At 44.9% G+C, this 18,273-nt stretch overlaps 2 protein-coding genes across 2 annotated transcripts in view; one reads left to right on the plus strand and one right to left on the minus strand.

Moving 5' to 3' along the window:
- The window catches only part of mlpha (melanophilin a), a gene marked incomplete at its 3' end in the record, with an annotated part of 42,130 nt that extends 26,694 nt beyond the window's left edge, over positions 1-15,436 (minus strand). The window contains 3 exon segments of the mRNA XM_084309068.1: positions 1,803-2,024; positions 13,794-13,932; positions 15,388-15,436. Coding sequence (XP_084165194.1) covers positions 1,803-2,024; positions 13,794-13,903 — 332 coding nt within the window. The 5' untranslated portion in view covers positions 13,904-13,932; positions 15,388-15,436.
- Positions 5,552-8,748, plus strand: LOC311238722 (interferon regulatory factor 2-like; the record flags this gene model as incomplete). The annotated part of the gene is made up of 3 exons (XM_084326889.1): positions 5,552-5,562; positions 7,583-8,605; positions 8,739-8,748. The coding sequence occupies 3 exons, from the start codon at positions 5,552-5,554 to the stop codon at positions 8,746-8,748; spliced, it is 1,044 nt and encodes a 347-aa protein (XP_084183015.1).
- Positions 15,437-18,273: the final 2,837 nt, after the last annotated feature.

Below are 18,273 nucleotides of genomic sequence, written 5' to 3' on the forward strand. Positions count from 1 at the left end.
AGCGGCGCCGGCGATCACTGTGGAAAAAAGCGCCCCCTGTCGTCTCCCAGATGACATAAGTGATTTTGGAATGGACTCAATGAAAATGAATGGGGAAAAAAATCCGGTAATCCACATTTTCCAGTTCACTGATCCAGCCGGGGTTACCACAGTTCATTCTGGAACCTCAGATCCCCGCTGATCATGGAGTTCTACTGTATCGCGTTGGATCCATACACATATCGATTTTTTCGAATGGTGATCAAGAATTGGAATATACCAGTTGGATACCATCTGATGTCAGGTAAGGACTCTATGTTATCAGTGTTAGGATAATCAGAGTAAGTTTGATGAAGTTATAAGCTGTTTTGTGAAATGTCTTCTTTCGGTTTCACTGTAAAAGTCCGTGAGGAAATCAACGGGGCGATTATCCGTGCGCGGCCGTAATGTGCTTGCGTGCACGTATAATATTGATCATCTAGCGTTTATTTGAAAACGATTCATAAAAAGGCCGACGAATATCAACGTTGTGGAATATTCCACTAAAAGACGATTTTCATAGAATGCTCCAGAATGAGCTGTTTTTTTATATCAAAACGGGGGCTTTTCTAACTGCTCTGAAACGGAAACGACGCGATAAAAAAACAATCTGCCTTGACAGCACTGACTGGAAAATAGTCTTTGATAATGCGATGGGCAGATTAGACACATAGCCATAATTTAAAACATAGATTAGGCGATATTAACGTTAACATTGGCGCCGATGGTGGCATTCAGCCGGTAAAAAGGAAAAACCAGGCGTGGCGCTCAAAGTGTTAACTCTGAATATAAAAACAAACAGTGTAAAAAAACGAAAAGATAAAAAGGTGCAGGCAGATGAGGGTCTGTATGCCCCTATGTAGTAAACTGTCTATGATCTGAACACAGATCTGGGATGACTGCTGAGGTTACATGGTCATGTGAGTGGTTTGAATGGCAACCATGGGGTCACATGGGGTCCTACAGTACTTTCTGAGGACAGCCTGTCCGTGAGGGTAAACCTTTGTTCTGTATACTGGGGTCAAATTGATTTGATAGATAGACAAGGAGATAGATACCAGTTTCCTCTCTGTGCGTTCAGTAGAAAGCTATCTGGATGCATGTTAGCCTAGCTTAGCACCATGAATGGAAACGGACATGACCGGTTAGCCTTCGGGAGAGGTGTTAGTTGGACAATGCCTAGGGCTAACCGGTCGTGTCCGCTTCCATTCATTGTGCTAAGCTAGGCTAACGTGCAGCCAGATAGCTTTCTACTGAACGCACAGAGAGGAAACTGATATCCATCTTCTTGTCTCTCTCTGGGGAAGACGGTCAGCTAATTTCCCAAAATGTTGGCGTGTTCCTTTAAAACTAGGGATGTTCGATATTGGCTTTTTTTTACCGATACCGATATACCGATATTGTCCAACTCTTAATTTCCGATACCGATATCAACCGATATCAACCAATATTGATATAGGCTATGCAGGGTCCCCCCCCAAAAACTGATTAATTTCAGGTAATTAACATTACATATCTCTTGTCGTGGAATTAACACAACATTATGCATACTTTTGACAATAAATAAAATCAGGATTTGTTCTTACTTGCCTGGGTAAATAAAGGTAAAATAAATGCAAAAAATATAAAAAAATAAATATTTAATATATATATATATATTTTTTTTTCTTTGAAAACCGATACCGATAATTTCCGCTATCACATTTTAATGCCAATATCGGCCGATAATATCGGTAGGCCGATAATATCGGACATCCCTATTTAAGACCGATGCTCTCCTTCACCTGGTCATCCGACAGTTGTCGCACACCCAGCCGTGCTCCCTCTTGTTGTAGCGGCTGCAGGCCTTGCAGGTGAACATGCGGCAGTCCAGACACTGGCGCTTGCTGTTCACCAGGAACTTGAAGGGCTGCAGGCAGCGGATGCAGTGAGAGTCAGACAGGTCACTCTGGGAGCCCAGCAGCTCCGTCTTCGTCTCCTCCTTCTCTATCTTCGTCTTCAACTCTCTGGGGGGGGGGGGGGGGGAGAGAGAGGGAGAGAGAGGGAGAGGGAGAGAGAGTTGGAGAGAGAGTTGGAGAGAGAGGGAGAGGGAGAGAGGGAGAGAGAGAGAGAGAGAGAGAGAGAGGGAGGGAGGGAGAGAGTTGGAAAGAGAGAAGGAGAGGGAGAGAGAGAGTTGGAGAGGGAGAGAGAAGAGAGAGAGTTGGAGAGAGAGAAAGAGAGAGAGGGAGAGAGAAGAGAGAGAATTGGAGAGAGAGAGAGGGAGAGAGAAGAGAGAGAGTTGGAGAGAGAGAAAGAGAGAGGGAGAGAGAAGAGAGAGAGTTGGAGAGAGAGATGGAGAGAGAGGGAGAGAGAGAGAGTTGGAGAGGGAGAGAGAAGAGAGAGAGGGAGAGAGAGAGATGGAAAGAGCGAAGGAGAGGGAGAGAGAGAGTTGGAGAGGGAGAGAGAAAGAGAGAGAGAGGGAGAGAGAAGAGAGAGAGTTGGAAAGAGAGAAAGAGAGAGAGAGGGAGAGAGAAGAGAGAGAGTTGGAGAGAGAGAGAGGGAGAGAGAGAGAGTTGGAGAGGGAGAGAGAAGAGAGAGAGAGGGAGAGAGAGAGATGGAAAGAGAGAAGGAGAGGGAGAGAGAGAGAGGGAGAGAGAGAGTTGGAGAGAGAGAGTTGGAGAGAGAGAGTTGGAGAGGGAGAGAGAAGAGAGAGAGAGAGAGGAGAGGGAGAGAGAATAGAGAGAGTTGGAGAGAGAGAAAGAGAGAGAGAGTGTTGGAGAGGGAGAGAGAAGGGAGAGAGAGGGAGAGAGAGATGGAAAGAGAGAAGGAGAGGGAGAGAGAGAGTTGGAGAGGGAGAGAGAGAGAGAGGGAGAGAGAAGAGAGAGAGTTGGAGAGAGAGAGGGAGAGAGATGGAAAGAGAGAAGGTGAGGGAGAGAGAAAGAGGGAGAAAGTGAGAGAGAGAGAGAGAAAGAGAGAGAGAGGGGGATAGATAAGAGAGAGATGGAAAGAGGAGAGAGAGAGAGAAAGAGAGAGAGAAAGGAGAACAGATGATCACATAAAATAATGCTGGGGGGGGGGGGGCTACAAACTGAACAAGCTTGTGAGGAAGGCTAGCTCTGTGGTGGGAGTCGAGCTGGTCAAACTAGAGGTGGTGGCAGAGAGGAGGATGAGAGGGAAGCTGGAGAACTATCCTGGAGAACCCGTAGAGGGGGTCTCTATGAGGAGCTAGTCAAGATGAGGAGCACGTACAGTCACAGACTCATACCCCCCCGACACTCCACTAACCGTCTCAGCCAGTCCTTTGTGCCAGCGGCCATCAGGCTCCGCACAGCAGTGGGCAGGGACCGCTGCCAGCAGCTGGAGAACTAACGGCTGCAGAACTGAAGAACTATTAGGAACGTCTGACCACTAAGTGTGTCTGACTCTTGACCCCCAAAACATGCACAGACTATAACATAATATGACGTATATCATGCCAGTTAGGTTATAAACCCTCACCTGCACCTTGTGTTTACGGTTTATTTTTCTCATATTGTTATATTCAGAGTTAATATATATATATATATATATTGTTTACACTGTTTCTGATCTGTATAGTCCTTTCTCAGCACAATCCATGCTGTTATGTCACACTAGCTCCGGCTAATTAGCCACAAACCAGCGCAAAGTCAATGGTGTCGAGCTCCTGTCTGTACAGGCTGACTGAGGCTCACTGAAATCTACTTTGTGTTGCACCGCGGAGTCAATCTCAGTGAGCCTGAGTCAACTTGTGTTGGTTGGTTTGTGGCAAATTAGCCGGATCTAGTCTGAGGATGTACAAGGGATAGCTTGGGTCATGCTGAGAAAGGATTCTACCGACCAACGTCACAACTATCCCTCTGAAGGCAACTGAAAACGATACATGAGGCCAGTCACAATGGCAATCATTCTGACTGACAGTCAGTGTAGTGTTCCTATTCTTTCCTCATGCATGTAGGCGGCACAGTGGTTAGCACTGCTGCCTCACAGCAAGAAGGTCCTGGGTTCACAGTGGTTAGCACTGCTGCCTCACAGCAAGAAGGTCCTGGGTTCACAGTGGTTAGCACTGCTGCCTCACAGCACCAAGGTCCTGGGTTCACAGTGGTTAGCACTGCTGCCTCACAGCAAGAAGGTCCTGGGTTCACAGTGGTTAGCACTGCTGCCTCACAGCAAGAAAGTCCTGGGTTCACAGTGGTTAGCACTGCTGCCTCACAGCAAGAAGGTCCTGGGTTCACAGTGGTTAGCACTGCTGCCTCACAGCAAGAAAGTCCTGGGTTCACACTGGTTAGCACTGCTGCCTCACAGCAAGAAGGTCCTGGGTTCACAGTAGTTAGGACTGCTGCCTCACAGCAAGAAAGTCCTGGGTTCACACTGGTTAGCACTGCTGCCTCACAGCAAGAAGGTCCTGGGTTCACAGTGGTTAGCACTGCTGCCTCACAGCAAGAAGGTCCTGGGTTCACAGTGGTTAGCACTGCTGCCTCACAGCATGAAGGTCCTGGGTTCACAGTGGTTAGCACTGCTGCCTCACAGCAAGAAGGTCCTGGGTTCACAGTGGTTAGCACTGCTGCCTCACAGCAAGAAGGTCCTGGGTTCACAGTGGTTAGCACTGCTGCCTCACAGCAAGAAGGTCCTGGGTTCACAGTGGTTAGCACTGCTGCCTCACAGCAATAAGGTCCTGGGGTCACAGTGGTTAGCACTGCTGCCTCACAGCAAGAAGGTCCTGGGTTCACAGTGGTTAGCACTGCTGCCTCACAGCAAGAAGGTTCTGGGTTCACAGTGGTTAGCACTGCTGCCTCACAGCAAGAAGGTCCTGGGTTCACAGTGGTTAGCACTGCTGCCTCACAGCAAGAAGGTCCTGGGTTCACAGTGGTTAGCACTGCTGCCTCACAGCAAGAAGGTCCTGGGTTCACAGTGGTTAGCACTGCTGCCTCACAGCAAGAAGGTCCTGGGTTCACAGTGGTTAGCACCGCTGCCTCACAGCAAGAAGGCCCTGGGTTCCAACCCCAGCAGGGGGTCTTTCTGTGTGGAGTTTGCATGTTCTCCCTGTGTTCGCTTGTGTTTCCTCTGGGTACTCCGGTTTCCTTCCACACCATAAAGACATGCATGGTAGGCAGGGACTACAGATGAAAACTAGCTCATTAGCTAATTCTGGCACATTTACATTGATGTGGAAACTGAAGATGTTGATTAATGTGCACTGTCCCTGGGTAATAAATACAATTTTAAATAAGAAATATATATATATATATATATCAGCAGACATAACAAGTTTTATTTTGAAAATCTTAGGCTATTATTTTAGTCTTTACACATCTTGGTCAGTCCTTTTATATTTGATACAAATTACTTGAAACACTGCTGTGAAATGTCAACCGAACTGAACAGAAATCTCCAAGTTAAATCCAAGTCTGTAGGTGCACTTCTATACAGTCAGGGTTTCATGTCAAATGCTACGTTCACGCTGCAAGCCGTAGTGCTTAATTCTGATCTCAGATCTGATGTTCACATTGGGTTTTAGTTTTTTTATCTGGCCAATATGAGATTCCAGTGAGAACTGGTCGTGCTCCTGAAATGACCCGCAAATGCTCAAATTTTGTTTTGCTTGTACAGAAGCATCATCCCAAATAATATGATTAACACCTCACTGACCCTCCACTGACCACCTCCCTCACAGCCGTCTTCCATGTCTGTATTTTTTTTGTATCTACTTTTTCTCCCCATTTTTCTATTTTTCTCCCATCCCAATTTCCTATTATCCAATTCTTCCCTCCCCTGTCTCGAACGTTGTTAGACCATGCCTCCCACTGGTCGGCTGCAATGTCGACGAAGCCTTGCATCACGTGTCCCCTCCGGTACACGAGGAGGCAGCCGTCGCATCTATTCACCTGTACAGCGCGATCTCTCATTGGCGAGGAGTAACGCGTGGGAGGCTCACGCTGCCCCCGATACTTCCTGATTCTGCTGTACAGGCGCACCAACCGACCTGTAGGAGTCGCTATCCACAACGTCCGATCCCCACCCACTGGCTTTCCCACCCCCTAATACTGCCAATTGTATTAGTATGAACGACCAGCCAAGCCGGAAGCAACGCAGAGAGCTGGGCTCGAACCCAGCATCTCCTGCGTTAGTGGCGAGCGCCTTGCCCACTGCGCTACTTAGCCGCCCCTTCCATGTCTGTATTGTGATGAATGTCAATATAGAGTGACGTAAAAGTCACATTCATTCCGACGTGAGCTTCAGGCTGTGGTTGCATTGTAGAAAATCAGACCTGTATCTGATTTAGGATCACATTATGAAAGTGGCCCGAATCAGAATTGAAAAGAACAGATTCCATGTGATTTGTGCCGTTTACACTGTTGTGACAAAACAGACCTGAGTCACATATGAGCAAAAAAAACACTTTAGCCGGCAGTCTGAATGTAGCCATAGACCACAGTCTATAGACTCATTAGACCCCAGTCTATAGACTCATTAGACCCCCAGTCTATAGACTCATTAGACCCCAGTCTATAGACTCATTAGACCCCCAGTCTATAGACTAATTAGGACCACAGTCTATAGACTAATTAGACCCACAGTCTATAGACTCATTAGACCCCCAGTCTATAGACTCATTAGACCCCCAGTCTATAGACTCATTAGATCCCAGTCTATAGACTCATTAGACCCCCAGTCTATAGACTCATTAGACGCACAGTCTATAGACTCATTAGATTACAGTCTATAGACTCATTAGACCCCAGTCTATAGACTCATTAGACGCACAGACTATAGACTCATTAGACCCCCAGTCTATAGACTCATTAGGACCACAGTCTATAGACTCATTAGGACCACAGTCTATAGACTCATTTGATTACAGTCTATAGACTCATTAAGTATATAGACTCATTAGACAACAGTCTATATACTAATTAGACCCACAGTCTATAGACTCATTAGATTACAGTCTATAGACTCATTAGACCCACAGTCTATAGACTCATTAGACCCACAGTCTATAGACTCATTAGATTACAGTCTATAGACTCATTAGACCCACAGTCTATAGACTCATTAGATTACAGTCTATAGACTCATTAGATTACAGTCTAGACTCATTAGACCCCAGTCTATAGACTCATTAGACCCCAGTCTATAGACTCATTAGACCCACAGTCTATAGACTCATTAGATTACAGTCTATAGACTCATTAGACCCACAGTCTATAGACTCATTAGACCCCAGTCTATAGACTCATTAGATTACAGTCTATAGATTTATTAGATTACAGTCTATAGACTCATTAGATTACAGTCTATATGTAACCCCGGGTTCAGATTCATAATTATCGATTACATAAATAGTTCCTGTTTATCTCTGGCTACCACTTCCTGTTTTACCATGAGGTCCCACTTCCTGTATATAGGGTATGATGTCATGATTTGAAGGTTCTGGAACCTTTGTGATGTCATCCTATGATGTCATATAGAACGTTCCGGAACATCTTGGTTTCCTATATATTCAGCCAGCTCTCAAGCAGCCTCTCTCTTTCTCCTCAACCACTGGACCCGCAACATCTAACAGCCTGCCGGACATCGAGGAGGTGAAGGACAAGAGCATCAAGAAGGGAACCAACGCCTTCAGGGTCTACAGGATGCTGTGTTCCACCGAGAGGCCCAGCAGGAGAGGCAAGAAGAAATCCGATAAAGATGGAAGAAGTAAAGGAAATAAAGAAGCAGCTCCTCCCTCTCCAGATGGGGGCGGGGCCGTAGCCCAGACCGCCCCCCTGAACTACACCAGACAGGAAATGATCAAAGAGGAACTGATCAAAGTGGAACTGATCAAAGAGGAACTGATCGAGCAGGACGTTATGAGGGAGGACATGGTGATTGACAGCACCTCAGCCAATCGGAGCTCAGTTGATGAAAACCTGCTGCCAATCGTCTATCACACCATCGAGGTGACCACTGAGAACGAAGAACAGACCGTTAGCTCCTCCCACCCATACCCTCTCCAGATATCTCCTGTTTCATCCTACTGTGATAGTGACACAGACAGTTTGCACAGCGACCCTGAGGACTCCAAAGAGGCCCTCCGAGCGATCTTGAGGCGGGACCTGGGCTCCCCGGTGCTCCGGATGCCCTCCTGCTCGCTGCCCGGCATGGCCACCTTCTTCACGTCGGCCAAGCCCAACTTCCGGGTCACCAGCATGCGCGACCCCTCGCCCCTCATCAGCTACCAGGACCAGGACAGCTGGATGGTGGGCTACGTGCGGGACTCTCAGCCCCTCCTCCTCCTCGCCGCCGCCAGCGCCACCACGGGCCGCGCCCACTCCCAGAGCCCAGAGCGGCGCGCCAGCGTTATCATGAAGACTTCCGACGTCGTGGTGGAAACACGACTCTTTCCAGTGTCCACTGGCGAGCAAGACCCCTCAGACGGAGTCATTATTCCGGAGGGAGCGCCAGATACAGCGGATTGGAAAAATCCCTTACCTGCTATGGATCCGGAAGAGGACAACCTACCCGACCAGACCTTACCAGTTATGAGTTCAGAGGAGAACAATACTAACATGAATGAACTGGAGAACGAACACGATGGACCGAGAAGGTCGACAAGACATAGGGAACCTCCCAAAACCCTGACTTATCACCGACTAGGAAACCCACTAGTGACGATATTCAATATTACAGAGTCTAAGCTCAGTAATGACAGACTCGTTAGGTGACTCTTGACTCCCCAGAACCCCATAGGATTGTGATAATGTAGTCCTGGGATAATATGCACAGGGACGTGCATTAGGATAGAAGGGGAGAATGTAACCTCGGGTTCAGATTCATAACTAGCGTAGGAACATAAATAGTTAATGTTAGTAGGTAAGAACTTTCTAGACAGTAAAACATTCTAGGCCCAGACTCCCCAAAACCCCATAGGATTGTGATAATGTAGTCCTGGGATAATATGCACAGGGACGTGCATTAGGATAGAAGGGGAGAATGTAACCCCGGGTTCAGATTCATAATTATCGATTACATAAATAGTTCCTGTTTATCTCTGGCTACCACTTCCTGTTTTACCATGAGGTCCCACTTCCTGTATATAGGGTATGATGTCATGATTTGAAGGTTCTGGAACCTTTGTGATGTCATCCTATGATGTCATATAGAACGTTCCGGAACATCTTGGTTTCCTATATATTCAGCCAGCTCTCAAGCAGCCTCTCTCTTTCTCCTCAACCACTGGACCCGCAACATCACCCAGACGGACCGGACTAACCAACCGACTGGAAGCCGCAAGTCTCCACCAGCACCCCGGAGCAGTCCAGACCACCCCTCACCAAGCGTGCCCAGCTGGATAGATACCCGATGGCGAGCCAACCCCGGAACATTTGATAAGACTAATGGCAGCCTGCTGTGAATACCCATGAGGCTCACCTAGTGCTCAACTATTGCTACACCACTAGTCCGGTAGGATTGAACTGAACGAGACTACAAGGACTTCCAAGGGAGGCAATCCCGTTCACCTTATGTTGTGATATTGTATTTTGTATTTGAATTGATTTAACTGGATATATGGATATAGATATTCTGCCATTGTATGATGTTATAATAGAACCTTCTAGAACATAGAACCTTCTAGAACATAGAACCTTCTAGAACCGGTTGTGGTGATGTCATAATAGACCTCGATTATCGCCGAATCACTTCCTGGTTTAAAGAGTTAACGGGCCAATTCACCTAATAAGGTATTTGCATTCCCTGATAAACTAATATAGAGTTACCGATGATAACCTCAGAGACGTCTGAATGAACCCCAATGTGTTGATCCAATCGACCTAGGCCTTGATATCGACCTAACCCTCCCGCAAGGAAAGGTTACTGACCTAATCTAAAAGGGATACTTCCAAGCATAAGTTGTACTTTACGTACGTATATATTATTACTGTTTATCTAGCGCGCTTTTAATTAAAACACCGGTTATTGTTATAACTCTGCCTCTGGTCTACAATTCTTTTAATTGTGTATATTACTCCTTGTCGCATTCGAACCTAGAACTGTGCCCGTGGCAAACAGCTGTTACTGGTATTAACACAAGTGCTACATATAGACTCATTAGATTACAGTCTATAGATTTATTAGATTACAGTCTATAGACTCATTAGATTACAGTCTATAGACTCATTAGATTACAGTCTATAGACTCATTAGATTACAGTCTATAGACTCATTAGATTACAGTCTATAGACTCATTAGATTACAGTCTATAGATTTATTAGATTACAGTCTATAGACTCATTAGATTACAGTCTATAGACTCATTAGATTACAGTCTATAGACTCATTAGATTACAGTCTATAGACTCATTAGATTACAGTCTATAGACTCATTAGATTACAGTCTATAGACTCATTAGACCCCCAGTCTATAGACTCATTAGATTACAGTCTATAGACTCATTAGATTACAGTCTATAGACTCATTAGATTACAGTCTATAGATTTATTAGATTACAGTCTATAGACTCATTAGATTACAGTCTATAGACTCATTAGATTACAGTCTATAGACTCATTAGATTACAGTCTATAGACTCATTAGATTACAGTCTATAGACTCATTAGATTACAGTCTATAGACTCATTAGACCCCCAGTCTATAGACTCATTAGATTACAGTCTATAGACTCATTAGATTACAGTCTATAGACTCATTAGATTACAGTCTATAGACTCATTAGACCACAGTCTATAGACTCATTAGATTACATTTACATTTACATTTACATTTAGTCATTTAGCTGACGCTTTTATCCAAAGCGACTTACAAGTTCTGTACGACAAGCCATCAGGAAGAGCACAACTCTATCAGCTGAGTAACAATGTTCATCAAAGTGTTGAGTGCTACAGTGTAGGTTAGTTTATTAGGACAAGTGCATGACAGTATGGTTAGTTAGGGTTAGATTTTTTTTTTTTTTTTTTTTTTTTTTAATTCAGATAATGGTTGAAGAAGTGAGTCTTTAGTCGACGGCGAAAGATTGGACGTGTTTCGGCTGTCCTAACTGGGGTGGGTAGTTCATTCCACCATTGTGGGGCAAGGACTGAGAATAGGCGACTTCTCTTTGATGACCCTCCCGGAGCTTGGATAGGAGTAGGTCTGAGGCGGCCAGAAGATGCAGAGCGTAGGGGTCTTGAGGGTGTGTAGTTAGAGACCATTGACCGGAGGTCTAATGAGTCTATAGACTCATTAGACCACAGCATGGGTACAATACAGTACGGCTCAATACACATAATTGTTAAGGGGATGCAGACCAGAGAAAGACGTTGGTGTAAACAATATAATTAACTCTGAATATATATATATAATATAATATAAAGGCTACCAGTAATACTAACACATTGAATTAAACAAGCTAGGTATATATTTACATATTATAAATTGTAGTGTCCGGTTTAGATAAGATCGAAATGCACATGAAAACAAGTTATGGTTCAATCAGGTTGCCTCATTTATCACCAATGATCCTAAAATTGGAATCATGTAACTCCAGTCTCGACCTTGGTTAACTTGGCTTTACTTTCTTTCGAAGGCCGTATTACCGGGGCTCAGTTTCTAAGCCACTGATATAATTTGAATCCTGAGATTGCAAGGAATCCTTTGCTACATAAGATAAGATAAGATAAGATAAGATAAGATAAGATAAGGCAGCTAAGTGGCGCAGTGGGCAAGGTGCTCGCCACTAACGCAGGAGATGCTGGGTTCGAGCCCAGCTCTCGGCGTTGCTACCAGCTTGGCTGGTCGTTCATACTAACACAATTGGCAGTGTTAGGGGTGGGAAAGCTGGTGGGTGGGGATTGGACGTTGTGGACAGCGACTCCTACAGGTCGGTTGGTGCGCCTGTGCAGCAGAATCAGGAAGTAACAGGGGCAGCGTGAGCCTCCCACGTGTTACTCCTCGCCCACTGAGAGATCGCGCTGTACAGGTGAAAAAATGCGACGGCTGCCTCCTCGTGTACCGGAGGGGACACGTGATGCAAGGCTTGGTCCTCACTGCAGCCGACCAGTGGGAGGCATCGTCTAGCAACGTTCGAGACAGGGGAGGGGAGAATTTAAGGGAGAATTGGCGAGGCGAAATTGGGATGGGAGAAAAATAGAAAAATAAGGAGAAAAAGTGGATTAAAAAAAATATATATAAGATAAGATATTCCTTTATTGATCCCCTTGGGGAAATTCAGGCATCATAGCAGCATGGGGAGGGGGAGGGGAGGTACAGGTAGTAGAAGACATGATACAGGTCATAGAATTAAAGAAGTAAAAATAAAAATAGAATACAAATTAAAATAGGCAGTGTAAACAATATAAGAATATAATTAACTTTGGACATGCGCATATGGGCAAGTAGACAGTGTAAAAAGTTCAAGGTGCAAGATGAGGGTATGTATGCTCTCTCAGTTATATTTGCCCTACAATAAATATAGTTACATATATAATCTAATAACTAATATCTAATATATCTAATCTAAAAATGCTAAATATCTGCTCTGATGAAGTAAGTATACAGTATACACATAAGGTGCAGAATGCTAATCTAATCTAATATATATAATACAATTTTTTTACATGATATGGCGAATGTAAGATGAACCCCCCTTTTTCACGGTGTAATATTCGGGACAATACGGTAATTGATGTAGAACCACAGTGTGTGGGGTGTTTATCAGTGGGGGAGGGGGGTATGAGGGTGCAGTGGCTGGGCCCGCACAGAGGAAGTCTTTGTGACCGAGGAGAGGAATGACCCCCAGAGCATCTTGTTTTCTCAGACGGAGACACTTTGGGCCTTGTGACTGAGCTATGATCACCGTGAGGGCCTGACTCACAACGGCAGGCTTTCACACTTGGGAATTCCTTGGCATCCAGACACACACACACACACACACACACACACACACACACACACACACACACACACACACACACACACACACACACACACACACACACACACACACACACACACACACACACACACACACACACACACACACACACACACACACACACACACACACACACACACACACACACACACACACACACACACACACACACACACACACACACACACACACACACACACACATAGGGAATACACACATAGACGTGTAATCGTGTGTGCATGTTTACATACAAATATATACATATAACTAATGTCTGTAGGATTAGAGTCCTGTTATCGCCTGTTATACGCTGATTATTTAATTTGTATATGTTGTTTTAATAGGAACATGTCAATGTTATGGGAAAAAACAACTTACCATCTTGGTAAGAAGATAGATACCAATTTCCTCTCCGGCTGCATGCTAGCCTAGCTTAGCACAAACAAATGGAAGCGGATACAGATACAGATACGGATACAGAGAGGTCTGGGGGTCCTGGGGTGGGGGGGTGGGAGTGGGGGACAAAATGTCTTTTGTGGTGTTTATCGTGGTGTCTATTAGTATAAGTAGATTTTTTATGTTTTTATGTTCTGTATTTATAAAGAAAAAAGATGATTGCTAATGTCATTATTATTATTATTATTATTATTATTATTGTGGTATTGTGAGGTCTTATTATTATTATTATTATTATTATTATTATTATTATTATTATTATTATTATTATTATTATTATTATTATTATTATTATTATTATTATTATTATTATTATTATTATTATTATTATTGTGTTTGTCTTGTTTTGTGTATACAAATAAATAAAAAAATATTTGATAAAAAATAATTGAAAACAGGTGACCCACCCCAGCCTCTCCTCTTCAGACTTGCGGAGGTTGAAGTCTCGCTGGATGACGTCCCACACGTGCCTGGCCTCCTCGTCGCTCAGCCTGGTGAGGTCCAGTTTGTGCGCCATGGCGCCCCACTGACGACCAGGATAGTTCTCTTTAACAAGGAGAAGAAGACGAAAGGACCCTGGAGAAGGGGTGGGGGCATAGCCAGGATGACAAAATATCTAAATGTGTTTTTTGCTTTTGCTGAAGCCTTGATGGCATCTACAGGAGTACAGACAGCAACACACCCAGTGGATCATGGGAAAGGTCAGAAGCTAGCAGTCAGCTCTCCTGGCTAATATTTGAGATACTTTTTAATGTGAAATATATTGTTACTACTGTATAGTATTACACTGCTGACAACACACCAACATTATGCACTCACCGTCTTCTCCAGAGTCAGACAAGAAAATAGATACCAATTTCTTCTCTGTGCGTTCAGTAAAAAGCTATCCGATTGCATGCTAGCCTAGCTTAGCACAAATTAATGGAAGTGGATACGGACCACTAGCCTAGCTTAAAACTTCGGGAGAGGTGTTTTTGGCCAACATCTAGGCTAGCTGGTCCATATCGGCATCCATTCAAGCGCATTTCCCATAATGTCCTTTAATGGCTCCCCATTGCTGCACGCCCGCTTCAAGGCCCTCGACCTAGCATACCGTGCGGCAAATGGAACTGCTCCCGCCTACCTCCGGTCAATGGTCTCTAACTACACACCCTCAAGACCGCTACGCTCTGCATCTTCTGGCCGCCTCAGACCTACTCCTATCCAAGCTCCGGGAGGGTCATCAAGGAGAAGTCGCCTATTCTCAGTCCTTGCCCCACAATGGTGGAATGAACTACCCACCCCAGTTAGGACAGCCGAAACACGTCCAATCTTTCGCCATCAACTAAAGACGCACTTCTTCAACCATTATCTGAAAAAAATAAAAAAATAATAAAATAAAAAGATCTAACCCTAGCTAACCTTACTGTCATGCACTTGTCCTAATAAACTAACCTACACTGTAGCACTCAAGTAACACTTTGATGAACATTGTTACTCAGCTGATAGAGTTGTGCCCTTCCTTCCTGATGACTTGTCGTACAGAACTTGTAAGTCGCTTTGGATAAAAGCGTCAGCTAAATGAGTAAATGTAAATGTTAATGTTATACTTTGTTAAACCATTGATTCTGAATATCGCATAACTGAAGGTTATTGTCACATACTGTATGAGGGATTATTTCCCGGTCAAGTAGCATATTATTAATCTAGTAATCCTTCAGTCCATCAATTTCAACCACCAATTTATCCTTTAAAACATATCTGAAAAGCACCATTTTACTGTATCCTCCCAAAGCTATTGGGTTAAAATAGTACAGTATGTGTCAGCAAGGGTTGGAGGATTAATCATAACAGGCCGACTTGTTTAGTTATGGTTTTGTTTTTCTTTCAATTCTACATCACCAGGTTCCTAAAGAAAAGTAGATTATCCTGAGGTCTATATACAAATAAAAAATAAACTATAATAATAATAATAATACAAATAAATAAAAAGATTCTTTAGGGATTCGAGGCTTAGCTTACCTTTTTCCCCCTTTTCCTTGTTTCTCGGACAACTGTGTGAGCTCTTAAGCAGATAAATCCTGGGAGTTGGAAACTTCACAAATGACTTGAGGTATGGTTAGGTTAATCACATGTCTGCTAGTCAGGGGAATGAGCATCTCTTACCCCCCTCCTACTGTGTTTAATAGGCCAGCTGACTCATGTGCACACACACACACACACACACACACACACACACACACACACACACACACACACACACACACACACACACACACACACACACACACACACACACACACACACACACACACACACACACACACACACACACACACACACACACACACACACACACACACACACACACACACACACACACACACACACACACACACACACCCCGTAGACACAAGACATCACGCGCACACACACGGACGCGTACATTGTATATTGTGTGCTGTGAAGATGAGACGTCGGAGTTAACGCTTCGATGTTAAAGGTCCAATGAAACGCAGCCACATGAAAGACACGAGTTAAAAATCGGCGTTACGGCAAATATGTATAATGATGTATAGTATAATGATGTAATGATGTACAGTATAATGATGTACAGTATAGTGATGTATAGTATAATTGTTGTGAAGGGCCAGATTAAACCGAATATATATATTTATTATATATATATATTTAATTGTATTTGTATATTCTCTAATATTCCTTGATATCCCTTGTATATTCCTTGTACAATATGCATTGAATATCCATTCTAGCCTACTGAACATCCCATAATAGTCTCCATTCTACTATTGGTCGAGACCTTGGTGCCAGGCTGCCATACCCCCCAGACCCAGTTCAAACGTACCGCTCAACATGTACGAACAAGTCCTAGTTCCGCGTAGGAATCTGGCTACCGCACCACTAATGGGACTATTTGTTCATAGTGCGTATATATACTGCGCTACTAAAGTAGGACTTCCTTTTCAGTCCAGTTTCTTACCCTCCAATAGAGTGACAGACGTAAAGCCTCCCCGCGACGCCACGTGTGGGAGTAAGGCCAAGTTCGGCCTACCATCGGTATTGAGACATTGTGTATATTAATATTTGAATAGTCATATTTGGCACTATATCGTCGAGTTGGACGTAGTCTATTAAGCTAATAATAGTCTGTTAATATATAGTGCTTCGTGCGGTGAGAATACTACCGTAGTCAGCACCCCATCGTTTCGGGCAGAAAACTGGCTGTTTATCCAGGATGATCGACCCCATGTGAGATTGCACCCGAGGAGCCCCAGAGCCGACGAGCGAGTGGACCTGTATACCGGATTATTCTACCGACGACAGCCCGCCTTCCCAGGCACGGATTATGCTTTGTATACGTTGATTATTCCATGGATAAAGACCCCCGACACTGCCGTGTGTTGGAACCCCCCCCCCCCCTGGAGAGGACGCAAGGTGAGGAGACGCTCTGCAAGACGAGGTCGCTTCACGTCTCTCCTCCGTGGACCGGAGGACGCCGGCCCACAAAGAGTCCATCTGCTTTCATCTGCGGTCCAAGGATCGCCGGCGCATTGAACGGCACTACAGTGGGTTCACCTGGGATACCCTTGGCCGGATGAGGCAGCCGGACTCTACCCCCCCCCTTCCTACTCCTGTCGGCTTACAAGCGACCGGATTAACCCCCCCCTAGTGTATCCAGTCTATAATCATTAAAGTATCATTGCTGTTATTCCTTAACTATTCCAGGTCGTATATGTACCACCTGCGCCTTCAGAGATTGGACATTCTCTATTGATATACCGACGAATACTCTTGCCATAAAAGTGCATACTAATTCCCATTCATAAATGTGATTGATTTGATTAAGTGCTTGCTCTACACACCATCGCTGTGTAGAAATAAAGACCTATTTCTAATTCGTACATTTGTGTTGGATCCGTTTCATCTACGTGACAGTGTTCATCATAATATATTTATGCCGAGTACTGGGTGGCCGAATATTAAGTACAAAGGTAGTGGTAGTAAGTATCATATCTAGTAATACAGTCAGGGAATTGTACCCCTCAGTTACAATTGGTCCTTCGAGCCGGATGGTAATTAGTGTAATATTAATATAGTGTTATTAATATTGAAATGGCCTATGATGAACACTCCACGAAACGATCCTCCTAACCAACGCCCGCAGCGCGAACGACGGCTCCCTCAGTACTTAGAGGCTTACGCTGTCAGTCAACAACCTAGTCTTCTACTAACAGTAAACGCGGTAAAACTAGAAAGTAAAAGTATGTCTAACCCCAACGCCCAGACTACCCCGACCATAGAGGCCCCTACGGGTTCTAATGTAACTGACCAAGTTCACGGTGGGGACCAGTGGGAACCAGACATGACTTCACACCCCGCCAGTACTGAAGAAGTAGTCCCCGATGAGTCCCGGGAGGAATACAACGCTACCGAGAGAGAACTCGGCACGGAAGAAGACGGGGAGAGCACCGTGGAGATAGAGCTCCAAGGCTCCGCAAGGAGTACCCCGAGGGAAGGCCCCCCTATACAACCGCCTTCTCCCAGCGAGGCAGAGAGGACCCTACAGCAGGCCTTCCTCATCAGCCTGAACGCCGCTGCTGAACGCGACCGACTGCAGATCCAGCAGCGGAGCGAAGAAGAGCATATACGTCTAGAAATAAGACGCATTCAGAGGGAAGAGAATGTGGCCCGAGACCGAGCAGACAGCCAGCGAGCAGCTGCTGGTGCTCTACGGGACGCAGAGCGCGACAGACAGCAAGCGCAACTAATAGAACAGCTGATCAGACGGACAACACCCTCTCCCTCCGCCAGAGGCTCCAGGAACTCGTCTAGACACACCTCCAGGGCGGCATCCCCTAGCCGAGTAAACAACCCTGAACTTGACCA

This window comes from Notolepis coatsorum (assembly GCF_963971535.1).
Source record: "Notolepis coatsorum genome assembly, chromosome: 1".
In the NCBI taxonomy this organism is placed as follows: domain Eukaryota; kingdom Metazoa; phylum Chordata; class Actinopteri; order Aulopiformes; family Paralepididae; genus Notolepis; species Notolepis coatsorum.